We start from the raw sequence: 26,443 nt of genomic DNA, 5'->3' as shown, positions 1-26,443 counted from the left end.
TGCTTGGTAATTTAAAAAAAAAATTATTTTGTGATGATGTTCTGTATCTTACATGACTGTGTGAGTGTGTGTTATTGTGTATTACATTTTGGGTGTTGAGAAAATAAAACAATGTAAACGTTATTGCCTCTTTTAATTTAAAGCCATGAGGTATTTAGTCTTCAGTCTGTTCCTGGAAGACATGACACAAAAGAGGTTAAATCACATCCTTTCTAAATCACAACTTGTTGCAGTCAGCTGAGAGCTGGGAAAAGGGGGAATATTAAGTTGCATCTCTCTTCTCTCTGCAACAGGAGCCAAAGCAGCACGGTAGCCTTGTGGATAGCACAATTGCTTCACATCTCCAGGGTCCCAGGTTCGATTCCAGCTTGGGTCACTGTCTGTGCGGAGTCTGCACATCCTCCCCGTGTGTGCGTGGGTTTCCTCCGGGTGCTCCGGTTTCCTCCCACAGTCCAAAGATGTGCGGGTTAGGTGGATTGGCCATGATAAATTGCCCTTAGTGTCCAAAATTGCCCTTAGTGTTGGGTGGGGTTGCTGGGTTATGGGGATAGGGTGGCGGTGTTGACCTTGGGTAGGGTGCTCTTTCCAAGAGCCGGTGCAGACTCGATGGGCCGAATGGCCTCCTTCTGCACTGTAAATTCTATGATAATCTATGAAAGCCAAGAGATCGAACAACATATTTGCAGATGCTCTTGGTAAGAGGCAGCATTAGATGAGGATAAATAAGAGCAGAAGGGCAGATTTTTGAGAGACTGTATAAATAACAGTGGGGAATGGGAGGACAGTCAATGCAATGGTCCATGAACGATAATAGGATAAGGATGGGTGGAACCAAGTTAAGTCATTCCCAATCATCTAGACTATTGAGGAAACTTAGTGGGGTGGATCGTAGAATCCGTAGTGCAGAAAAGGTCATTTGGCCCATCGAGTCTGCACCTACTCTCTGAAAGAGCACCCTACACGGCCCACAACCCATCTTATCCCTGTAACCCCACCCAGCTTTGGATAGTAATTACCAATTGTCAATCCATCTAATCTGCAGCTCTTTGGACTGTGGGAGGAAACCGGAGCTCCCAGAAGAAAAACACACATCAGGAGAATGTACAAACGCCACAGTTACCCAACATCAGATTTGAGCTGTGAGGCAGCAGGCTAACCACTGTGCCTCCGTGCTGCCCCATGGTTTGGTTAAAAATGCTAAAGGCAGCAAAGTAATTCAGGAGGACATGGCAGGTTGATGCATTTTGATCACAGTTGCTGTCACCTGTCCTCTGTGATACTGGTTTGGCCATTGTGGAACTATAAGAGTTAGAAACCAAACTGGAGAGATTCAAACCTGGATTTGCAGACAAGAAGGGGTTTGAGAGCGAAATGATGGGAAATGATGGATGAGACAATTGTTTACAAGGACAGAATGGTTTGGATTGCTATGTTTGAATTGTGTGGTAATAACAGCATTTTCGAAATAGATGGGAAGTACCTGAGGGAAGGGAACCATTCCCATTGTCAACTAGCATGCGGACAGGCTAGTATGGCTTGGCAGTAAATGAAAGGTCTTGAGGAACAATGTTGTTGATCAAAGCGTATAGTCTTACCTGAAAAAGAATTTCATCAACATCTCACGTTTATTGTTTTAGCTGAGTGTGGTGTTGACGGAAAGAGGCTGCAGTGAGATACCTGATCGTGGAGTCAAGAGGCTGGGATTTACCTTTAGTGTCCAGAACAATCCTGGTCCATTTTGGAAGAAAAGATCAATGATTCCTTACCTAAACTCAAAACAGGTTGGCCAAGCCAGACAGGAGGAATTGAAGAATAACCTTTCCAGTCTTACAACAACATGCATCATTGTACACTACATGAGTGAACCTTAACCTGATTGGGTTTGGGAATGTGTGCTAAGTACAGATGAACATGCTTTGCATGACATGTTTCATGCAAACTTTTGAACATACAAATTAGGAGCAGATATAGGCTATTTGGTACCTTAAGCCTGCTCGGCCATTCAATAAATTCATGGCTGATCTGATTGTAATCGGAATCCCGCATTCCTGTCTACCCCAAAAGCCTTTCACCCCTTGTTTTTCAGGAATCTATCTAGCTCTGCCTTAAAAATATTCAAAGACTATGGGCGCGGTTCTCCTGAAACATTTCTAGGTATGCTAGCGAGCGGGAATTGCTGTGAGCTTCCAGGCACTCGGCCCATGAGCCTGCAAAGCTATTCAATGTTAATTGGTCCACTTAACAAGGCCTCATTGGCTTCTCGCCCCAAATGACAGCTCGCCAGCTGATTCGCCCGTACCGTGCTCGCCAGCCCCCTGCCAACTAGGTCGAGGAGCACTAAACCTGCACTTACTTGGCCAACCCCAGTCAGCTCGCAACAATGGCGCCCAGGAGACCAGTCCCAAGATTCAGGGTGCTGACCTGGGGAGGTCCCTGGAGGCGGTGAGGCCAGGAGGGATGTCCTATTACACTCGGGTCCCAGAGGGTGAGCCACAAGGCAGCCAGTGCTGCTTGGGACAAGGTGGCGGCAGCAGTCAACTCAGGGAGTGTGACCAGGAGGAAGGGCCTTCAGTGCCGGAAGGTCAATGGCATACACCGGGCAGCACGAGTGAGTAGACACCAACTGTCCCGTCCCCGCCGCCACCCTCCAAGGGAGCATCACCCCACCAACCCAGCAGGCGACTCCCTTTACACCTCCCCCACAACAACTGTGAAGCAGTGGTGGCTCCCAAAGGTTCTCCCGCTTGAGCTCGGTGGCATAGATTTGAGTTATAGATTCATATACCCTTGCAATATAGCAGGTGACTATTTGACCAATGGCGTATATGTTAGTTCTTTGAAAGGGAAGTTACACATTAGGTTCAAGTCCCCTCTTTATGCCCATGACCCTATATGTTCCTCATCCTCAAGTAGCAGTCCAACTTCCTTTTAAAATTATGTTTGGAACTCACCACCATCAACCACTTCAGGGAGGGTGGGCGACATGGTGAAAGTGGTTAGCACCGCTGCCTCAAAACACCAGGAATCCGGCTCGGTTCCAGCCTTCGGTGACTGTCTGTCTGGGGTTTGCACGTTCTCCTCGTGTCTGCGTGGATTTCCTCCGGGTGCTTCGGTTTCCTCCCACAGTCCAAAGATGTGCAGGTTAGATGGATTGGCCATACTAAATTACCCCTTTGTCTCCAGAGATGACGGGTCAAAGTTGGTTGCGAGGTTATGGAGATAGGGTGGGATGGCTGGGGGAATTGCCCTCGGCAGAGTGCTCTTTGGAGTGTTGGTGCAGACCCTATGGGCTGATTCGCCTCCTTCTGCACTGTTGGGATTCCGTGATTCTTGGGATTCGATGATAAAGCTGTAATAAAGATTCAACTTTCTTCTTTGATCTTGGGATGTGGGAGGCACTGGCGAGACAGACACCAGTTGTGTTGAGGACATTAACAGTCAACCACAGAGTTTGGGACTGGTGTGACATGTAGGCCGGACTGGGGAAGATACTTCCCTAAAGGACAGTAAGAAGTCTTACAACACCAGGTTAAAGCCCAACAGGTTTACCGCAAATCACTAGCATTTGGAGCACTGCTTCTTCCTCAGGTGAATCCTGTAAGACTTCTTACTGTGCTCACACCAGTCCAACGGTGGCATCTCCACATCATGGCTACCATCGACACCGCAAACTGCCGGCTCAAAGTGGAGAGGATCTCCAAGAAGATGGCGCATATAGGCACTGACATTAAGTTTCTACAAAGATGCAAGAAAGCAGACATTAACCTGAAGAAGGAGCAGTGCTCCGAAAGCTCGTGATTTGAAACAAACCTGATGGACTTTAACCTGGTGTTGTAAGACCCCTTACTGTGCTCACCCCAGTCCAACGCCAGCAACTTCACATCATCCCTAAAGGACATTAGTGACCAGTTGATGCAAAAGTTCCAGCCAGTCCTGGTAATGGAAGTAATCCAGCATTGGTCAGTGACTTAAATATAGGCTTACAAATAAACATTCAAGTTTATCTGAAATTAAAACGGAACTGGCGGGAGTCAGGTCACAATATTTTAGTTGTGTCGCATAAATCAGAAATGAAAATTGAACAAGACGTCGGAATTTAGTCAGATAGGAAAACCAGAAGGTTAGGGTGCAGAAGGTAAAAGATTTGGCTATTTTGTCCTGGATGGTGTTGAGCTTCCTGAGTGTTGTTGGAGCTGCTCTCATCCAGGCAAGTGTGGAGTATTCCATCACACTCCTGATTTGTGTCTTGTAGGTGCACAGGCTTTGGGGAATCAGGAGATTAGTTATTTGCTGCAGAATTCCTAACATCTAACCTGATTCTTGTAGCAATAGCATTTATTAGCCCAGTCTAGTTCAGTTTCTTGTGAATGGTAACATCCAGAATGCTAATAGAGTGATGGTAATGCCATTGAATATCAATGGCCGATGGTTTGATTTTGTCTCACTGGACATGGTCATTGCGTGGCATTTGTGTGGCACGAACGTTACTTGGCACTTGTCAGCTCAAGCCTGGATATCGTCCAGGTCTTGTTGCATTTGCACATGGACTATGTCAATGTCTGAGGAGTCATGAATGATACTGAACATTGAGCAATCATCCTGAAATTTGACCTTATGTTGCAAGGAAGGCCATTGATGAAGTAGCTGAAGAAGGTTGAGCGAGGGTGCTACCCCGAGGAACTCCTGCAGTGATGTCCTGGGACTGAGTTGACTGACCTCCAACCACCACAACCATCGTCCTTTGTGGCAGGTATGGCTCCAACCAGTGGAGAGGTTTCCCCCTGGTTCCCATTGACTCCAGCTTTGCTATGGCTCCTTGATGCCATTCTCGATCAAATGCGGTTTTGATGTCAAGGGCTGTCACTCTTACTTCAACCCTGGAATTCAGCTCTTTTGTCCATGTTTGAACCAAGGCTTCAATGAGGTCAGGAGCTGAGTGGCCCTGGCGAAACCCAAACTGAGCATTAGTGAACAAGTTTTTGCTAAGTACGTACCGCTTGATATCACTGTTGATGACGCCTTCCATCACTGGGCGGGTTGGATTGATCCTGCTTTTTGTGTACAGGACATACTCAGCCAATTTTCCACTTTGCTGCCAGTGTTGTAGCTATACTGGAACGGGTTGGCGAGGGGTGCTGCAAGTTCTGGAGCATAGGTCTTCAGGACTATTGCTGTCAGGGCCCATAGCCTTTGTTGTCAGGGCCCATAGCCTTTGCAGTATCCAGTGCTTTTAGCCATTTCTTGATATCAAGTGGGGTGAATTGAATTGGCTGGAAACTGGCATCTATGATGCAGGTGGCCTCTGGTGGAGACCGAAATGGATCAGCCACTCAACACTTATGGCCGAAGATTATTGTGAATGCTTTGCCTTGTCTTTTGCACAGGTGTGGTGGGCCCTCCGCCATGAGGATGGGGATATTTGTGGAGCCTCCTCCTCCAGTGATTAATTGTTCAACCCCATTCAAAACTAAATGGGGCAGTACAGAAGAGCTTAGATTGGATCTGTTGATTGTGAGATCACTTAGCTCTGTCTATCACATGCTGCTTATGCTGTTTTGCAAGTGGTCCTGTGTTGTAGCTTCACTGGATTGACACCACATTTTTCTCTATGCCTGGTGCGGCTCCTGGCCTGCTCTCTTGCACTCTTCATTCATGATGTGGAAATGCCGGTGTTGGACTGGTGTGGGCACAGTAAGAAGTCTTACAATACCAGGTTAAAGTTCAACAGGTTAGTTTGGAGTTAGCTTTCAGAGCGCAGCTCCATCATCAGGTCAGTCACCTGATTAAGGAGCTGCGCTCCGAAAGCTAACTCCAAAAAACCTATTAGACTTTAACCTGGTATTGTAAGACATCTCACTGTTCATTCAACCAGGGTTGATTCCATGGTTTGGTGGTAGTAGTAGAGTGCGGGATATGCCGGCCCTTGGGGTTAGATTGTGACCGAGTACAATTCTAGCCGCTGCTAATTGCCCGCAGCACTTCATGGAACCAGTTGCTAAATCTGTTCAAACTCCATCCGATTTAGCACGATAGTAGTGCCACACAACAGGAAATGGGGCTTTGCCTCAAAAATGACTGTGATGGGACAGAACATAAATAGATGGTGATAGTGGGTGCCTGGGATGTTACCTGCAAGGTATCATACTGTGAGTATAACTGTGTCAGGTTGCTGCTTGACTAATCTGTGAGGCAGCTTCCCAAATTTTGGCACAAGCCTGTTGATGGTAGCCAGGACTTTGCAGGGTCAACAAGGCTGGGTTTGCCGCTGTCTTTCCAGTGTCTAGGCCGATGCAAGGTGGACTATCTGTGTTTCTTTTCGTTTAGACTTTGTAGCAGTTTTGTTACAACTGAGTGGCTTTCTAGGCCATTTCAGAGGGCATTCAAGAGTCAACCACACTGCTGTAGGCCAGACCCTTTGAGGGCTGCAGATTTCCTTCCCTAAAGAGCATTAGTGAATTAGCTGGGGCTTTTTACAACAATCGACAATGGCTTCGTGGTCATTGTACTTTCCAATCCAGATATTTATTGGATTCAATTTCAATCCTATTCAAAACTAAATGGAGCAGTACTGAAGAGCTTATCGGGTCCGTTGTTTGTGAGATTGCTTAGCTCTATCACATGCTGCTTAAGGAGCTGCGCTCTGAAAGCTAACTGCAAACAAACCTGTTAGACTTTAACCTGGTATTGTAAGACGTCTCACTCTTCATTCAACCACCCACAACCCAAAGATGTACAGGGTAAGTGGATTGGCAGTTTGAAGAATCTTGCATCTTCTGACAAGATTGGAAGCTTTGGTGAAGTCTATGAAGATAATGCAATGTGGTTGGCATGGTTTGCAGCATTTGTGTTACAGCCGAAGTGAGAAAAGAATGTTGACTGTCGATCTACCAGCTGTGAGGCCTCTCTGAGGCTCAGGGTAGATACGCGAGTCTCAGGGTTGATATGTGATGCCACGGACTCCAATACAATCACAGCAACATGAGCGAAGACCATTCCCTGATATACTAAACAAAGAGACTCCTTGGTAATTGCTGCATTCACTCAAACCTCTTTGCCTTTGTACAATGTTGAAAACATACATGGATTGAGGCACAAATCTTTCCCTCGAGCTGAGACACAAATGCTGCAATAGTGCTGCTTTTCCACACTTGATGATTTCAGGTGGAATGGCATTGTCTCCTGGGACCTTGACGCTGGCTAGGTGATGAATGGCCTTTGTTCAGCTCTACTATGGTGGGTTCATTGTCCAGCTGCTCCATGACAGGAAATGGCACAGAGGGACAATGCTCTCCATTGTGCAGAATTAGAGAGAGCGCTCCATCCATGATTCCATCTGATGTGAGCTTCTGTGATGATCACCGCTGTCTATGTTTTAAAGGGGGGGGCAGTTTGGTTGTTGGTTTGTTCTTGGTTCTTTTCAACATCCCTCTCACGTCGCAGGATCTGGCAGCATGCTCTATGTTATTGCAGGGTTTCAACCAGCATGGATAGGCGCAGTGCCAAGTCCATTGAGACTTGATTCTGGCAACTCTGAGAACATTTAGACTCTGTTTGAAGTGGGTCTGCTTGCTGTTCATGGGGGCACTCCTCCTGTTTGAAGTAACTGGTTCCATTTCAATAAGCCTCAAACCACTCAGCATTCCTCCCATTTTGTTTTCTATATACAGAGTTCCAGGTGACATTATGAAAATTATCCCAAGTTGACATTGAAATCTTGGGTGCTGTTGTCATAAATAGCCCGCTGAGGATGTTGAGAGACTCCTGGGTCATTTCTAAGGCAGTGGTATGGCAAGTGTTGTTCAGAAGACAACATTTCTCCCAGGAGTGGCATAATTTCCTTGGCTTTAGTCTAACATTTCCTTAACACCAGGGAATGGTCAGTGTCAAGGTCAGCACTATGATAGCTCTGAATGGGCGACACGGTGGCACAGAGACCCAGGTTTGATTCAGGCATTTGAGTTTGCAGATTCTTCCCATGTCTGCGTAGCTTCCTTCTGGTGCCCTAATTTCCTCCTACAGTCCAAAGATGTGCAAGTTAGGTGGGGTTACGGGAATAGGGTGGGGAGTGGGTCTCAGTAGGGTGCTCTTTTGGAGCACTTTCGATGGACCGAATTATGTCTTTCTGCACTGTACGCATTCGATGATTCTATGATTGATGAGGATGCTGCTGAGGGTGTAACAGTGGTGCTGGTGAGAACAGGCTGAAGCCAGTTGTGTGATGCCAGATGCCACCAGGACACCCCTGGTACAACTTAGTTTGGAATAAACTCTTTATCACACAGAGTCCCTGGGAACAGATTAGCCCCAGCAATCTCGATCCATTTTCCTTCATCCTTCCGAATCTGTGGTGCCCTATTCACATTGGCTACCTGTGTTGTCAGCCCCCATCCTTGCACTGATGTTCCCAAGAAGGTATGGTCCTTCAGTGCTCACAATCTCACAATTCTACTAATAGCAGCATTAGATGCCTCATAGAATTATTCCTGGACATCCTGGTTGGAGGTGAGTGTTGACCCATTAGTGCAGATGGGTTTAACTGGGGCTGCACTTGTTGAAACACAAAGTGTAAGAATTCTCTCTGGGCCTTCTGTGGGGGTGTTACACTCATCGTGAGTACAGCATTCTTTAACTGCAAAACCCTCTCAATACTCATCTTTTGCTTCTTGCGATTTCCACCCCCAGAAGAAGATGTTGTTTTTATTTTGTAGGGTCCACTTTTGAGCAAACCCAGTTTCTTTAGTGCGGCATGTCCACATTGAGCCTTTTAAGCTCTTTGTCGATCATGGCTGTCTTGCGTGCATCATCAACCTGCAGATAGATATTAATAGGACTGGGACACAAGGTCCTCACCTTCCAGCACGCATATGGGAATGACTGGGGTCTTCTTTGCTAAATTTGCCTTACCTGCACAGATAAATGGCCCACCAGTTGAGAGATTACTTTTGTAGCTCCAAGTATGATTTGAAACAAATGGGCTGTGGTTGGACAGCACCAATGATGTTCAGCTTGAGGTGGGTAGGAGCTATCCAATGAGATGTGATGATCTTCCCCACTGTCAGATGTAACCCTGGCTCTCCTGCTCTATGCTATTTGAGTGAGAACTTCTCACTGGTTAATGTTGATTCCCAAGTCCAACTAAGTACTGGTACAACCATGGTCTGGTTACTCCCTTATCAAATTCTGCTGACTTCACTTCTTCCACTTCTTTCAACCTCAATTGTTGAAAATTAATCCAAACTGTTAATTGAGTTAATCCTGCCTAAATTTTAACATTTACTGTTAAGGGTTGGTTAAAAGAGTAATACCTTTTAACCTGGAGTCCATCAATTTGTGTCACATGTCATTCCCATTTAATTTAAAGAAATTTGATTAAATCTAATGGGCAGGATTTTCCGCTCCTGTTTTTCTCAGACGGGATAAGTGACAGGATTCGAAAACCCCGCGAGAGGCTCAAATCACATTTTACACTGCTGGGAAGTCTCATCGCAATTCCCCCCCTCTCCCTCCTCCCCCAGGGACGTAGCAGTAAACCCAACGTACCCCATTATATATTTGTGTGTCATTATCAGGCCTCTTCGCCTGATAATTCACCACCCTCCCCCTGCCCCCAGTTAAATTATCCATTCATGCTAGTGTGATTATGATTGGTCTCCCACAGCGTGCACCTGGTGGGCAGACCCACCAGAGGGGTTCATGTGAGTGAATCACGCAGAGGGGAGACGGTCATGTCCAGACAGTTTACGAACAGGGTCCAGGCAGAGCAAGGGGGAATTGCCCGGGCAGTGCCAGCAGAAGTGTTCGGTTCAGTACTGGGGGAGGGAGGTTATGTGGCGGGGGGGATTGCGGGTGGCAGTGTTCTATTTTTGTTTGTTTATTTATAGCCAAAAGTTCATTGACTTTGGTGACACTGGTAAATCTGGCTGACTATTGGAATGGGGAGATCCTGCTGATGGATTGGAAATTTGCACTACCCAGCCAACAGGTATGAAAGCGATGGCAGTGAATAGCCTGGTGGCGTCCACCTGCCCACTTTTGGCTTGACCCTACTCACGGGGGGTGGCAGGTGCGTCATGGTGAATTTGGGTGGCTTGTCCGTTCTTCAGTCTATTGAGGTTAATTATTCAACAAAGAAAAAGTTGCATTTATGGTCGGTTACGACATTTTGGGTTTGAGATGTTCTGAAAAGGGACAAAAGTTAATGAAAAACAGCAATGAATCACAGAAAGAGAACAAAGCTGCGAGAAAAGGGAGAAGGTCTGCAGCAGAGAAGGAATAACAAGATATTCATTATCAAGAGAGAAATCCTGTCAGGAAGAAGGTGCAGACAGAAAAAGAAATTTAAATGAGTCGATAAAGACAGGTCCAATTTGCGCAGTAGAAACATTGGAGAGTGAGTGGAGCAATTGGCTCTAGAGACCTATGCAGAGTCAGTGACTGAAGCTGTTCACTTGAGAGCTGAAATGGATCCAGTGTTCATCTCGACAATCGGACTAACACTGTCCTTTTACACGTGTTTTGTAAGGGCTGAACAGGAGCTCATACAACTCTGCGAACCAGATATAATTTTTAATTTTATCGAGCTTTGCTTCAATATTTCACACCGCGACTTCTTAAGAGGTGAGTATTCAAATCCCTTCCTTTGACTGGAATTTCATCCATTAGTCAAGAATGATGTGAGTACTCAGTTGTCATTGGGAAGAATTTTTGCTGTGATTTTATTTGCTTGTCAATGAGTGAGTGATATAGTGATCATATTAACTTTATTCTGATCGAACATAAGGAACTAGAATGGTTAAAGCACAATTATAAAAGTGAAGTTTTATGACAGATCTTAAACCCTGTGGTGTAGGCCTCGTGCACTTTTTTGTCCCAGAAGAAATCAATGACTTTCTTTGTCTTGATGACAATCCCGGGGAAGGATCGATTTGACCAAGGGGGATCACAACGTACCAGACATCAGTCGGTTGATGACCAGCGTTTGTCCCCTGAAGGATGGCATGCACAGGAGTCCTGATCAGCACTCAGTACAAGTCTTGACCTTGGTAACAAGTGCCTATACTTCCTCAGGAGACTAAGGCAATTTGACATGTCCATATTGACTTTTACAATTTTTACAGGTGCGCGATAAAGCATCCTGTGTGGCTGAATCACAGCCAGGTATAGCAACTGCTCGGCCCAAGACGGTAAGAATCTACAGATAGTCATGAACACAGCGCAGTCCATCATGCAAAACTGCCTCACATTCATTGATTCTGTCGATAGCTCCAGCTGCCTTGGGAAAATGGGCAGCATAATCAAAGACCTTTCCCACCTGGGTTTTTCTGTCTTCCAACATTTTGTATCGGGCAGGAGGTACAAAAGCCTGAGAACATGCACCAACAGGTTCAAGAACAGCTTCTTTCCTGCTTGTTATAACCTGCCTGCTTACCATTGGCTGGGGACTAATGACAATCCCACAATCCTGTGGGAGTATGAGCTTCCCCAATGAGGGGGGCAGAGAAATCATTAGCAGACTCCCTGTATAAATAAAGCTGGCCAGTTTGGAACCAGCAGGAAGGAGTAAGCAGCAAGCGAGGTTGCTGCTGTTGTGTATATATATATGTTATTGTAAATAAATGCCATTTCTTTGTATCCTTGAAACTCGTGCTGGATTCTTCATGGCCCTCACAAAACTGGCGACGAGGGTTAAAGTGAATAGCTGTCTACAGTGCTGAAGCCACCTCCCTGGATTTTTGTTGGATACAGGTTGGAAGTTGTTTTCTATTACACTATGCCTCTGTACGGACGTTTGGATGTTTTTGATGCTGCGCTGGAAAGCTGGAACCAGTACGCACAACGGATGAGTTACTATTTCTGGGCAAACAATATCACCGAAAACGAGCACCAGGTGGTCATATTGCTCACCGCCTGCGGCCCGCATATGTTTGGGGTGATTAGGAGCCATACGTACCCAGCTGCGCCGGACACCAAAACGTTTGATGAACTTGTAAATATAGTGGGGCAACATTTTAACCCAACCCCGTCCACAATAGTCCAGTGTTACCGGTTTAATACCGCTGAGAGGACCCCTGGAGAATCCCTTGCCGACTTTTTATCCAGGCTACGCAGGATTGCGGAGTACTGTGACTATGGTGAGACCTTGTCAGAAATGTTACGCGACTGTTTGGTTTGCGGTATTAACAATGCGGTCACCCAGAGAAAGTTGTTAGCTCAGCCAACATTGACTTTTCAACACGCCATTCAAATAGTATTGTCCCGAGATTGTGCAGAACGAGGACTGCAGGAGGTGGACAGGCCAGGGAATGGAAGTGCATGCCTTGGGGCGCAACCCCTTCCGTCCGAAAACGTCCCCCACACTCCTGCGGTACCTTGGGTGAGACAACGTCCGGATCGACGCCAGGGAGCCTTCTCCAGAACCAATGGATGAGGAGCCATGTCCGTGTCAGACTTGTAGGCGCCGACCCCGTCGCGGACGCGGGTCCTGGGGGTGCCAGAGGTGCTGTCTTTCCGACCGAAACTGGGACGAGCCCAGGGGCCGTACCTTCCGTGTGGATGAACCTGCGGCGAATACTCCTGAGGACATGGAGACGGAGGACAACTGCCTGCAGCTGCATTGTGTGGCAGCTCCCCGTGTGGCCCCCATTAAGGTGACAGTACGGGTCAATGGTCACCCGCTTGAGATGGAGTTGGACACTGGCGCAGCGGTCTCCATGACCGCCCAGAGGACATTCGACCGCATCAAGCAGGGTATACAGACCCTTACATTAACCGACACACAGGCCAGGTTGGCTACCTACACGGGTGAACCATTGGACATTGCAGGAACGATGACCCCTGTTGTTTATCGATGCCAGGAGGGGCGTTTCCCACTTATCGTGGTGCGTGGCCATGGGCCCAGTCTGTTGGGTCGGGACTGGTTGCTCCATTTGCGCTTGTAGTGGCAGCACATCCTCCAAACAGTTTCTGGAGGGTTGACTGAGGTGCTAGGATGATACCCAGATGTATTCCAGCTCGGTATGGGGAAAATAAAAGGGGCCGTAGCCCATATCCAAGTCGAACCAGGAGCCACACCGCGCTATTTCCGGGCGCGCCTGGTGCCTTACGCCTTGCTCGAGAAGGTAGAAGGGGAGCTCATTCATTTGGAGACTTTGGGTATCATCAGGCCTGTCCGTTTCGCTGACTGGGCAGCACCAATTGTACCTGTAATGAAGCCAGATGCCACAGTTCGCTTGTGCAGCGACTATAAAGTTACAGTGAATACGGCTGCCCGACTCGACCGATATCCAATGCCTCGCATAGAGGATCTCTACGCAAAGCTTGCAGGTGGACTCTCGTTCACAAAATTAGATATGAGTCACGCCTCCCTACAGTTGGATCTGGACCCTGCCTCCCATCCATATGTAACGATTAATACACACCGGGGCCTGTATGAATATACACGTTTGCCCTTTGGAGTATCCTCTGCCTGTGCTATTTTTCAACGCGTTATGGAGGGCATTTTGAGAGGTTTACCGCGTGTCGCTGTCTATTTAGATGACGTTTTGATCACAGGGACGTCGGAGCAGGAACATTTGGAAAATCTGGAGGCTGTCCTTAGACGCGTTTCGGAGGCTGGAGTCCGTTTACGTCGCATAAAGTGTGTCTTTCAGGCGAAGGAAGTAGTCTACCTGGGTTATCGGGTGGACCGCGAAGGTTTGCACCCCGTCACAGAGAAGGTGCGCGTGATTCAACAGGCCCCCGCCTTGACTGACACTTCGCATCTTCGTTCTTTTCTCGGCCTCGTAAACTATTACGGGAAGTTCCTCCCCAATCTGGCAACGACGCTGGCTCCATTGCATCTTCTGCGAAAGAAAAATCACACCTGGGTTTTGGGTCAGCTTTCCGGTGGGTAAAACAACAATTGTCGTCGTCTGGGTTACTAACCCACTATGATCCTGGAAAGCCTTTGCTCGTCACATGTGCTGCATCCCTGTATGGTATTGGGGCCGCCCTGTCCCACAAGATGGAGAACGGGGCCGAGCGGCCGATAGCTTTCGCCTCCCGCACATTAACTTCAGCGAAAAAAAAGTATGCGCAGATCGAGAAGGAGGGCCTGGCAGTGGTCTTTGCGGTGAAACGTTTCCACCAGTATGTGTATGGCCACCACTTCACTATCGTGACTGATCATAAGCCTCTGCTGGGACTTTTCAGAGAGGATAAGCCAATACCGCCCATTGCTTCCGCACGGATCCAGCGCTGGGCTTTGTTGCTCACTGCCTACGAGTATTCTCTGGAGCACAAATCAGGAACGCAGATAGCGAATGCCGACGCACTGAGCCGATTGCCTTTATCGACCGGCCCCATGTCGACCCCCACGACCAGTGAGGTGGTTGCAACCCTAACTTTTATGGACACCTTGGGCGAAATTCTCCCCCAACGGCGCGATGTCCGCCGACTGGCGCCAAAAACGGCGCCAATCAGACGGGCATCGCGCCGGCCCAAAGGTGCGGAATGCTCCGCATCTTTGGCGGCCGAGCCCCAACATTGAGGGGCTAGGCCGGCGCCGGAGGGATTTCCGCCCCGCCAGCTGGCGGAAATGGCGTTTGTTGCCCCGTCAGCTGGCGGAAATGGTGTTTGTTGCCCCGCCAGCTGGCGCGGAAATGCAGCGCATGCGCGGGAGCGTCAGCGGGCGCCGACAGTTTCCCGCGCATGCACAGTGGGGAGAGTCACTTCCTCCTCTGCCATGGTGGAGACCGTGGCGGAGGCGGAAGGGAAAGAGTGCCCCCACGGCACAGGCCCGCCCGCGGATCGGTGGGCCCCGATCGCGGGCCAGGCCACCGTGGGGGCACCCCCCGGGGTCAGATTGCCCCGGGCCCCCCCAGGACCCCAGAGCCCGCCCACGCCGCCTGGTCTCGCCGGTAAATACCAGCTTTGATTTACGCAGGCGGGACAGGCAATTTCTGGGCGGGACATCGGCCCATCCGGGCCGGAGAATTGAGCGGGGGGGGGTCCCGCCAACCGGCGCGGCCCGATTCCTGCCCCGCCCAATCTCCGGTACCGGAGACTTCGGCGGGGGCGGGGGCGGGATTCACGGCGGCCAAGGCCATTCTCCGACCCGGCGGGGGGTCGGAGAATGACGCCCCTTGCCTGTCACGGCATCACAGATCCGTGAGTGGACCCAGACGGAGCCAGTCCTGTCAAGGTTCGACACATAGTCCTCTATGGTGGGCAGCATAGACAGCTCCCAGGTGAGTTGCGGGCATTTTCCTCCACGCTGTCAGAATTCAGCGTGAAAGACGGCATCCTCTTGTGGGGGACGCGTGTGATTGTCCCGGAAAAAGGACAGGAGCTGATACTTAGAGACTTGCATAATCGGCATCCAGGTGTGACCAAAATGAAAATGTTGGCCCGGAGTTGTTTGGTGGCCAGGCTTCGACGCCGACAGATGAGAAGGTGGCCCAAAACTGCTCCATTTGTCAGGAGCATCAGAAGCTTCCGCCGGGCACACCCCTACATCACTGTGAATGGCCAGGGCAGCCTTGGGCGCGCTTGCATGCGGATTTCGCCGGCCCTTTTCAAGGATCCATGTTCATTTTATTAATCAACGCCCAGTCTAAATGGCTAGAGGTGCATAAGATGCTAGGCACGACGTCCTGCGCAACAATTGAGAAGATGCGTTTGTCTTTTAGTACACATGGCCTCCCCGAGGTGCTGGTCACGGATAATGGCACTCCATTCACCAGTGAGGAGTTTGCAAGGTTCATGAAGATGAACGGCATACGCCATATCCGCACTGCCCCTTACTACCCGGCTTCAAATGGGATGGCGGAGCGCGCAGTGCAGACATTCCAACGAGGCCTATAGAAGCAGTCTTCCGGGTCAATGGACACGAGACTGGCTCGCTTTTTGTTTTCGTATAGGACCACACCCCATGCGGTGACAGGGGTAGCTCCCGCAGAACTCCTAATGGGTCGGAGACTTCGCACCCGCCTTAGTATGGTTTTCCCGGACATTGACGCAAACGTACGCCGCACACAAGAACGGCAGGGACAGGGTTTTTCTCGGCATCGGCCGATTCGGCAGTTTGCGCCCGGTGACCCAGTGTTTGTTCGCAATTTTGCTGATGGTGCCCCGTGGGTCCCTGGCGTAATCTTTCGCCAAACGGGCCCTATATCTTACCAGGTGCAAGCCCAGGGTCTTCTCCAGCACAAACATGTAGACCACGTTCGGTCCAGAAGACTATCCCTTCCAAAGAATCCCCGCCCCCGGAGCTCATTTCTACAGCCGCAGAGACAATGGAAAGTAGTCGTCACAATCTCGCACTCAAAGCCTGCGCAGGTCGTTACAGAACCGCGCGGAGATAGAGACGCCGAGATGACAGAGGCAGCAGACTCTGACTCCGAGATGGAGACACAGGACGCATCAGAGGGGGAATCCTCGGGCCCACGGGCCGTGGATGTACAACCGTTACGCCGTTCATCATGGAAGCGCCGGTCTCCGTCTCGTTACACGCTGCCCGATCCAGCGCCTCGTGCAAATGGCGTCCCACCTGCGGCAAAACGAGTCCGACGCCCTCCTTCCCCAGGGTCTTCGGTGGATTCCTTGGACTTTGGGGGGGAGGGATGTTATAACCTGCCTGCTTACCATTGGCTGGGGACTAATGACAATCCCACAATCCTGTGGGAGTATGAGCTTCCCCAATGAGGAGGGCAGAGAAATCATTAGCAGACTCCCAGTATAAATAAAGCTGGCCAGTTTGGAACCAGCAGGAAGGAGTAAGCATCAAGCGAGGTTGCTGCTGTTGTGTATGTATATGTTATTGTAAATAAATGTCATTTCTTTGTATTCTTGAAACTCGTGCTGGATTCTTCGTGGCCCTCACAAAACCGCTGTTGCAACTGACTCTTGAATGACCCTTTTATGGATTGAACTGATCTTTCCGCAGATCTTCTCTACTGAGTAGTGCTATACTCTGTTTTCTTCACCCGGTGTCTGTGTCTAGGTATTTACATTTTACATTTATCCTATATCCTAAGTTTTTTCATGTATGGAACGATCTGTCCAGACTGTAGGCAGAACAATACTTTTCACTGTACCTCGGTATCAATCCATCAATTTTGTCAGTTCAGTGCCAAGCCTCCTCGACAGGTAAAGGTAGACACCCAGATGAAGGCAGTGGGGAAGCTACCCCATCAGGGAGTCTAGTCACCACTGATCTACCTGGCAGTAGTGAACTCGCCAACATTGAGGGCATTTAAAAGTTTATTGGATAAACATATGGATGATAATGGCATAGTGTAGGTTAGATGGCTTTTGTTTCGGTGCAACATCGTGGGCCGAAGGGCCTGTACTGCGCTGTATTGTTCTATGTTCTATGACTCCGCATTATTTTTCCCAGTTGATCTTGGCAGATGATGCCATGGAGTTGACCTGCTGACAATCGAGCATCCTCCAATAGGGGCACGGCAACAGTGTAAGCTGAAAGAGTGAGCTCACCATTCTGCCCACATAGAATCAGTCCCATCAGCCCTCCGTCAATAGACACAGAAAAGGCACCGCACAGGGGGCATATAACTGGCTGAACAAGGGCACGCCTGATGCACTGCCAGCTCCCGAAGTAAAAGGACACCGTCAAGGACACATTATCATTAATCGGACACTCAGCAGCAGTGTACAGAGATTGGATACAAAACATGTTTCAAACTAGAACATCGAGAGTCTCGAATAAGTATTCATGATCCACCCCATCAAAAACCTTCTCCTGATCCAGGGAAAAGAAGTGGGCAAAGGAGCATCCTTCTGGGAATGGTGGATCAGGTTCCAAACCAGATGAATGTTATGGTAGATGGTTTGTCACGGGAATGTGGTGCTGATCAAGGTGATTCATGTGGGCTAGCATGGTGCGAAGGCAGACGACATGGCTTTCACCATGCTCAAGACAGAGCTCAGGCTCCACTTCTTAACTTGGTTGATATCACCATCTTTGGGCAGCAAGATAATGAGGGTCCTGCATCGAGAGGAATTTCCACTGTTTCAGACTTTTTTTCAGCTTGTGCACACTCACCTCTCAGGCAGTCCCAGAAAGCTCTGTGGAATTCCATGTTCATTCTGTTCAGTCGTGGTGACTTGTTGAGAGAATTGGACAACTCAGCCAAACTAAGTGAAGAATTGAGTCAATCGACTCCCTCAAAGCCAAACCTCAGTAGTCCTCCCACAAATCTGTGTCATCACTGGACAGATCAGAGCACCGAAATACACTCAAACCCAGGCAACGACGCCCTCAGAATCTAAGACAAGGATTGTGTCATTGACCAGCAGCCCCAGCAGCTTCTTAGCGACCCTGTCTTTTTCCATGTCCTGAAAGAAGCTGACCCATAATATCATGAAGGTGCTTTTGTATCAAACAAGCTAGTGGACCTTCTTCTCTCCATACACCTTTCACAGGCCTGGGTGTTCAACGGTCTGACAGGAGTCCAGAATGAGCACCTTCAGTTCCAAGCACTCACACCTGACCCTCTGCCTCCTCATTGCCTCCTTCGTGGCATCTTGACAGAAGACACTGACTTTCCCACATCGGATCATAGTCTCCAGGAGGGGAATTTCCCCTGAATCCTTCACCAGTTCATCCAGAAGCAACAGAATGATTCGAAGAACAACTCGTCCTCTAGCAGCAGATTGCTGAATTACCAATACACTGACTCCTCGGTGCGTGGAAAGGTGCCAGTTCTTCCCACACAAGGTAGTGGTCCAAGCACAAACGTGACTGGGATGCAGCAGGCGTACATCTTAGAAATATAATAGATTCTCTACCAACTTCCTTCAAGTCTCACCAAAGTGAAGACGAGATGGGGACCTCATTAGAGATCCACAAAGTTGTAGGACCTAAACTGGTCCTCAAATTCCCCATTCTGTGGTGTGGGGTACTGCAGCCATCCCTCATCTAAGGGGTACAGTTAATCCGCTACCCACCACCCCCCAAAGGCAATAGCATCAATGGAGCCAAGATAAGTGGACACATCTTCAAAGAAGCACTTGCTGTGTCCTGGCCTGTGGAGCATAATAAGTATCGCCCAGCCTGAAAGAGAGATGGAGCAAGTGGTCTGGCACAGACTCCTTGGCCCACAGGATCTCCAGCTGAAAATGTGCAACCAGCAAGAGAGCCATTCCCTCCCAGATTGTCCTTCCAGGATACACAAAGCTTTATTTCCCAGAATGGTGTGGTTTTCCTGCAGGAGGCACATTGTCCACATCCCTTCCTCAGGGAATAAAAAGCTGAGAAATACAGTGTATTTTCTTTTCTGGCACTGATTTTGAAGCTGGCTATAATTATGGTAATGCCAGAAATACATTACAACCAAATACATTACATCAACACTAGCCTGGGGACAGGGACTGGAGGTACTCATTGTTATGTTTTAAGGGGGTTTGCTTTACTTGTTAGGATACTGTTGTAAACTCTTTCTGTTCTGTGTTTCCTTCTTAACCCCTGTCCTGCTAACTGCCTTTGATCTACTGTCTTCAATGACAGGCTTTAGGCAAAACTGGAACATTGCCAGTTTAATAGACTTGCCCTTAACTTTCCTTTAGGTTCTGTGGAAAAGCCCATGATGCCAGTTTGATAGACTTGGCAAGCAGGCAATCAATGAATCTGAAATTTTGGCTAACTCCTGTTGTTGTTTGTGATTGGTGGAGCCATTCAGAATATTCCAGAAGAAAGGCAGGTCATCTGGAGTGTTCTATTTTATCCTCAGTTCTGAAGGGAGATTCAGCTTGGAAGCAGCTGGAAGACACTCTGCCTCTGCTCTCTTTCTCTCTCCCTCTGCCAGGCGATTTGAAAACCTCCTAGTCAGATCTGTGGAGGCACTTCTGTTTAAAAGACAGTTAGCTGTCAGAACTGTCAAGGGAGCTTTCTGGAGTGTAAAACTGCAAACAGTCTCTCAACACTGTGAACCGAACCTGCATGTTAACCTTAAATGAATCCTGAACTAGGATTTCTAAGTCCCTTTGTGCTTACGATTTCCGAAGACTTTTCCCATTTAGAAAATAGTCAATGCCTCTATTCCTCCAACCAAAATGCATAACCTCACACCTTCCACATTGTATTTCATTTTTTGAATCTTTGCCCACACCCCACATCCTTCTGCAGCCTCCTTAATTCGACACTACCTGTCCCTCACAATGTCTTTGTATCACCAGCAAACTTATCAACGATGCCCTCAGTTCCTTTTTCCAGATTGTTAATGTATATCATGAACAGTTGTCATCCCAACACTGACCCCTGTGGATCACCACTCGTCACTGGCTTCCAACCTGAAAAAGACCCCTTTATCCCCAATCTCTGCCATCTGACAAAAGACACTGACTTGCCCAAATTGGATCATAGCCTCAAGGAGGGGAATTTCCTTGAAATATGGATAGTTTTAAGAGATTGAAGTCTTCTAAGGTGCCATTCCTATTCTCCGCAGTGTCCTGTGAGTGTCCCTTTAAGAAAGGTTTGGTCTTGCCGCATGCCCTGTAGCATGGCTGCAGTGATGTCATTTGTGGGTGGAGCTGGGATGTGGCTGTCAGCTGAGAAGGGGTTTGGTGTTTGGGTTTCAGTTTAGGTTCGTTGCTTTGGACTGCAGAAGAAAAAAAAGTGTTTCCCTGTTTTTTATTTTAAAGCAATGGGAACTGAAGGCACATTGGGTGTGGCAAGCTGCCTTGGTAACTTTAAAGATGGAGTTGCTTTCCGGAAGGAGTTTTGAATCTGCTGGTTGGAACTGGATCAGAATCTCAGGGAAAGGACCAGTCCCATTGAAGTGAGATTACAGTGTGCTGGGCCGCACCCTTGAAAGGAGTTTTGGTTTATTGGATTTTGTATTGAATTAGAACAGCTACTAAGGGGGATTCATTTAGTTATATACATAGATTAATGTAGCTGTTCTGTGTTGTTTCATGTTTGTAATTGAGAACAAATTCTTGTTTTATACATGTTAACTACATTCTTATAATAAACTTTGTTTTGATAAAAGCGCCTCGGAAGTCTGATGAATCACACATGAAGTGCAGACTCTTATGCTCATCCTAGCCAAATTCAATATAAAAGTTATAGATCAGGTGAACTTCATAATACACTTCGGAGTTTCTAAGCCCTGGCCCATAACAGCAGAAAAATGGAGATCCCCACACCTGCCGTTTTTGGCAAGCTTTTCAAAATGCTGGTGCTGCACCACAACCTCAAGAAGTAGTGTCCACACTGGCCACACAAATCAGCCGGTCACTGACCTTGACCAATCCCGAGATAAGTGTTATGAGTCTAGACACGTAAAAATGAACCATAGGCCAATGGTCTAGGAAATTGGACATGGGCGAGGTGCCCGAAATAGGTGAAATCAATTATCTTTTGTTTGCTGAACCTGGAAGTTGTGTTGAAATTTGGAGTCCGGGGTCGAGATTAGTGATGGGTTGCCTAGTTACTGAAACTTTGGAGCTTTTAGATCTTTTGCTACATTTAGGAATATTGCGCACAACCCACCTAGTTTGCTAAGCTTTCCTTGATCATCACCAATCCTTCGACTCTGCTGCTGGATTGGGATATTTCATGGACCACCACGTGCTATTGCGTAACCTTTAGTAAACTGACCAGTTGGTTTCTTGTCTGCCTCTCAGCCTCCATGGCCAGAACTTCTCATTGCTCTGGTGGGTGCCCGCCCAGCTCAGAAACACATTTAAAGATGTAGGGCACATATCCCGATGTCAGCCTGTGCCCCAAACTTGGGTGCACTCATGCAATTTTCAGTTTGTGGATGCACAGAAGAATCAGAATTGTGCTCACTGGCAATCAAGGCAATTTCGTCCATTAAGAGGTGCTGTGGTGTGGCACAGTTGTACAGTGATTAGCATTGCTGCCAAACAGTGCGAGAGGCCAGAGTTCAATTCCGACTTTGGGAGACCGTCTTTGTGGAGTTTACAAATTCTCTTTACACTGTGGCTGCATGGGTTTCCTCCGGGTGCTCCTCTTTCCTCGTACAGTCCAAACGTATGCAGGTTAGGCTGATTTGTATTGCTAAATTTCCCCTTCATGTCCAAAATGTCAGGTGGGGTTTGGGATTATGGTAGGAGCGTGGGCTAGATATTGTGCTTTTTTGGAGGATAGGTGCAGACTCGATGGGCCAAATGGCCTTTGTCTGCACTGTCATGATTCTATGATTCAATGCAGTGGCTGAATCGTGCCCATTCTGAGGATCTGTTATTTAAACAAGAAAAATGGTCACTTCAATAAATGTCAGGATGGGAAGGCTCTGTGTGATGTCAAAGTTCCACTTTGGAATCTTGACACAAAACTAAAATGCTGAACTATTGACTGATATTTTAATCACATTTTTAACACTTTAATGATTTGGTACATGTCACTGGTCTCTATTAAAAGTGGAGCTTCTGATTGTTTTACAGGATAATGATAAATAAATTGCTGTATTTATGCTCTGCAGTCTATACAATGTTACATTTGAAGTTCTATGCTTGAATAGCAAGAATGTCAAGGAGGATCTGGAACATCCCCCTTTCAGTGATAGAAAGCGGTGTTGGTAGTTGGAATAAGGAGAAAGAACATAAAATCCATCTCAATAATCCACCAGTGTTTATGGATTGAGCTTTTTCTCTGTTTCAGGACTAGGTTTACAAGCCAGGTCCTTACAATGGGATGCAAACGGGATGCAGAGAAAACTGGAAAACAATTACGTTCCGGAATCTAATTATTTGCAGCAAATACTTAATGAGGAATACATCCAGTCTGCGAAGAGATCAGGTGATTTGGAGGAGTTTCTTTGACATTGAGGGACATGTTGCGATGCCGAATTTACCGACAGAAAGTTTAGTCCTGGTGGGAGAATGAAATATATTTTTGGATGTTTCCATCCTGGCTGTAAATATAAAATATATAATTGGAACCTCTGTCTCTCTGGGTATTTTAATTTTCATTGTATCTCCACGTTTAATGAATGCTTTGTACAGATGTGAAAACAGTCAAATTTTAGATACAGCTGTCCTAATTCGATCGACTATTTCCATCTTCTGAGCATAGTCATAATCATCTGCTGACTTGAAATGAAAATGAAACTGAAATGAAAAGCACTTATTGTCATAAGTAGGCTTCAAATTAAGTTACTGTGAAAAGCCCCTAGTCGCCACATTCCGAAGACTGTTTGGGGAGGCTGGTAAGGGAATTGAACCGTGCTGCTGGCCTGCCTCGGTCTGCTTTAAAAGCTAGCGATTTAGCCCAGTGTGCTAAACCAGCCCCTGTGGATTGAGCAGACATTGTAGGATTGTACCCACAAGGAATAGATTTATCATGGTGGGGTGGGACAGGTGTCGGCTGGAGTCAAGCCAGCAGACCCAAAATGAATTTGTCACAGGGGTTGCTGGTGAAGCAGCAGGCTGTTTGAAAGCCTTTGCTTGGTGCTATGGAACTGCATCCCACTTAAAGGAATAATAGAAATACCCTCAAGCCCTCACACCCAAATCCCACAATGCAGCCTTATGCCTCCACCTATAGCCCTCATGCTGCTAAGCCAAGATACCCATGCCAGGCTACCCCCCCAAAACAAACCACAAGGCCCCAGAGGCACCCATGTCACAGTACAACCTCCAAGCTACCCCTACTATGGTCACTCATGATTCCAATGAAGAGCTATATCATTTCAATGCCACTTCATCGCCACTTCATCATGGGGCAGCATGGTGGCCTAGTGGTTAGCATTGCTGTCTCACATTACCCGGGATCCGGATTCAAATCTAGCCTTGGGTGACTGTGTGGAGTTTGCACATGCTCGCCGAGTCTGCGTGGGCTTCCTCCGGGTGCTCTTCTTTTCTCCCAGTCCAAATATGTACAGGATAGGTTGATTGGCTATGCTAAACTTCCCATTCATGTCCAAAAGATGAGGTAGGGTTACGGGAATAGTGGGAGCCTGGATCTAGATAAGGGTCGGGATTCTCCGCCCTGCCACGCCACATTTTTGCCCCGACCGGCCGGCAGGATTCTCCGTTACGCCTGCCGGTCAATGGGGTTTCCATTGACACAGGCCCCCGCGGCGATTCTCCAAGAGTAACTGGCCGAGTTCCCGCTGGCATGTGTCTCTCATAGTCCCACCTGTTGGGATCTCGGCGTGGGCGGACCCCCGAGCGAAGTGCAGGGCCCTGTATCGGCAGCCGGAGCTACGAGGACTACTCCGGGGCCTTGCTAGCCCCCTTCAGGTAGAATTACTCTGGACTTTCTTCAGTAAAGTCCAGAGTGATTCGCCCGCTTTTTGATGTTGGAGTGGGGACGTAGCCCCATTATTGGTGAATCCCGCACCTGATCTATTGACTGATATTTTAATCACATTTTTAATACTCTTACGATGTAGTACATGCCATTGATCTCTATTATATGTGGAGTATTTCATTATTTTACAGGATAATAAATTAATTGCTGTTTGTCCTACGTTCGTTACAATGTTACATTTGAAGTCCTGTGTCTGAAGAGCGAGAATGTCAGGGAGGATCTGGAACATCCCCATTTCTGTGATAGAGAGCTATGTGTAGTTGGAATAAAGAGAAAGAACATAAAATCTGTCTCAATAATCCATCAGTGTTCATTTCTTGAGTTTTTTCTCTGTTTCAGAAAGAGATTTATATGTGAAGTCCTTTCAATGGGGATCAAGGGGGATAAAGAGAATACTGGGGAACAATTACATTCCGGAATCTGATTATTGGCAGCAAATACTTAATGAGGAACACAACCAGTCTGAGCAGAGGTCTGGTGATTTGGAGGAGTTTCTGTTTGACCCTGAGGGAGACATTGCGATGCCGGATTTACCTACAGCAAGTTCAGTACTCTGGAGAAAAAAAAGAATTTATTATATGTTTGAATGCTGCCAACCCGGTTGTGAATATAAAATATATCGTTGGAATCTCTGTCTCTGGGCATATTAATTTTGACTGCATCTCCACATTTAATGAATGCTTTGTACGGATTTAAAAAGTCAATTTTAGATACAGGTGTCCTAATTTTACCATTTCCATCTTCACTCAAGAGTCATAATCTTCTGCTGACTTATTACTTTGTGTTCAGCAGGCATTGTAGGATAGTACCCACAAGGAGTAGACTATCGTCATGGTGGGGTGGGACCAATGTGGGCTGGAGTCAAGCCAGCAGACCCAAAATGAATTGGTCACAAGGGCTGCTAGTACAGCAACAGAATCATGTTCAATTCCCGGATTGGGTCTCTGTCTGTGCGGAGTCTGCACGTTCTCCCCGGCTCTGCGTGGGTTTCCTCTGGGTGCTCCGGTTTCCTGCCCGAAATAGATTAAATTATTTTCTTTGCTGAATTTGGAAGCCGCATGTTGAAAGCTGGAGTTTGGGGTAGAGATGGTTTGCCTGGTTACCGACAATTTGGATCTTTTAGTCCTTTCTCTATATTTGAGAATATTTCTCACAACCCACCTAGTTTGCTAAATCTTCCTTGATCATCACCAGGTTCTTTGACCTCGCTGCTAGATTGGGACATTTCATGTACCACCACATGCTACTGTGTAACCATTAATAAACTGAACACTTGATTTCGCCACTGCCTCTCAGCCTCCATGGCCAGAATTTTATATTGTTGTTGGCGCGCACCCAGCTCAAGGTGTAAATATGTCGGACACACATCCCGATGTCAGGACGTGTGCCGACATTGGACGCACTCATGCAATTTTCAGTTGGTAGATACTTACAAGCATCGGAACTGTGCTTGCTGACAATCAAGCAGATAATTAAGCCATTTAAGGGGCCTGGGGTGGCACAGTGGTGAGCACTACTGCCTCACAGAGCGAGGAACCCAGGATCCATTCCAACCATGGGTGACTGTGTGAAGTTTGCACGTTCTCCGTGTCTGCATGGGTTTCCTCCAGGTACTCCACTTTCCTACCAGTTCAAAAATGTGCAGGTTAGATGGATTGGCTATGTGAAATTTCCCCTTAAAGTGGGGTTATGGGAATAGGGTGGGAGGGCGGGCCTATATAGGGTGGTTTTCGGAATGTCAGTGCAGACTCAATGGGCCGAATGGCCTTCTTCTGCACTGTCGTAATTCTTCGATTCAATGCGGTGCTGAATCGCATCCATTCTACGGATCTGTTATCTTCTGTTAGCAGAAGAAAAATGGTCACTTCAATAAATGTCAGGATGGATGAGCTCTGTGTGATGTCAAAGTTCCACATTGGAATCTTGCCAAAACTAAAATCTTGAACTATTGACTGATATTTTAATTACATTTTTACCACTCTTGCGATGTAGTACATGCCATTGGTCTCCATTGTAAGTGGAGTATTTCATTGTTTTGCAGGACAATGATGAATTAATTGCTGTAGTTCTGCCCTACATTCAATACACTGTTACATTTGAAGTCCTATGTCTCAAGAACGAGAATGTCAGGGAGGATCTGGAAAACTCCCCTTTCTGTAATGG

General features: G+C 47.5%; 1 protein-coding gene across 2 annotated transcripts; it reads left to right on the top strand.

Annotated features, from left to right (window-relative positions):
* Positions 1-10,273: 10,273 nt before the first annotated feature.
* LOC140429804 (uncharacterized) lies at positions 10,274-25,976 on the top strand. Of its 2 annotated transcripts, none has more exons than XM_072517249.1 (3): positions 10,274-10,617; positions 22,628-22,765; positions 24,620-25,976. In XM_072517249.1, the coding sequence occupies exons 1-3, from the start codon at positions 10,461-10,463 to the stop codon at positions 24,928-24,930; spliced, it is 606 nt and encodes a 201-aa protein (XP_072373350.1). In that variant the 5' UTR covers positions 10,274-10,460; the 3' UTR covers positions 24,931-25,976. The 2 variants fall into 2 exon arrangements, with proteins under 2 accessions (XP_072373350.1, XP_072373351.1); XM_072517250.1 differs by lacking the exon at positions 24,620-25,976 and adding an exon at positions 24,412-24,595.
* The last annotated feature ends 467 nt before the right edge of the window (positions 25,977-26,443 follow it).

This window comes from Scyliorhinus torazame, chromosome 9 (genome assembly GCF_047496885.1).
Source record: "Scyliorhinus torazame isolate Kashiwa2021f chromosome 9, sScyTor2.1, whole genome shotgun sequence".
In the NCBI taxonomy this organism is placed as follows: Eukaryota; Metazoa; Chordata; class Chondrichthyes; order Carcharhiniformes; family Scyliorhinidae; genus Scyliorhinus; species Scyliorhinus torazame.
This window is presented reverse-complemented; position numbering and strand designations above follow the sequence as displayed.

Bases quoted from the DNA above. Each gene is read 5' to 3' on its own strand.
- LOC140429804 (XM_072517249.1), top strand. From the start codon at position 10,461: ATGGATCCAGTGTTCATCTCGACAATCGGACTAACACTGTCCTTTTAC. The intron at 10,618-22,627 runs GTGAGTATTCAA...TCTCTGTTTCAG, and splicing joins ACACCGCGACTTCTTAAGAG to GACTAGGTTTACAAGCCAGG. The intron at 22,766-24,619 runs GTGATTTGGAGG...TCTCTGTTTCAG, and splicing joins CCAGTCTGCGAAGAGATCAG to AAAGAGATTTATATGTGAAG.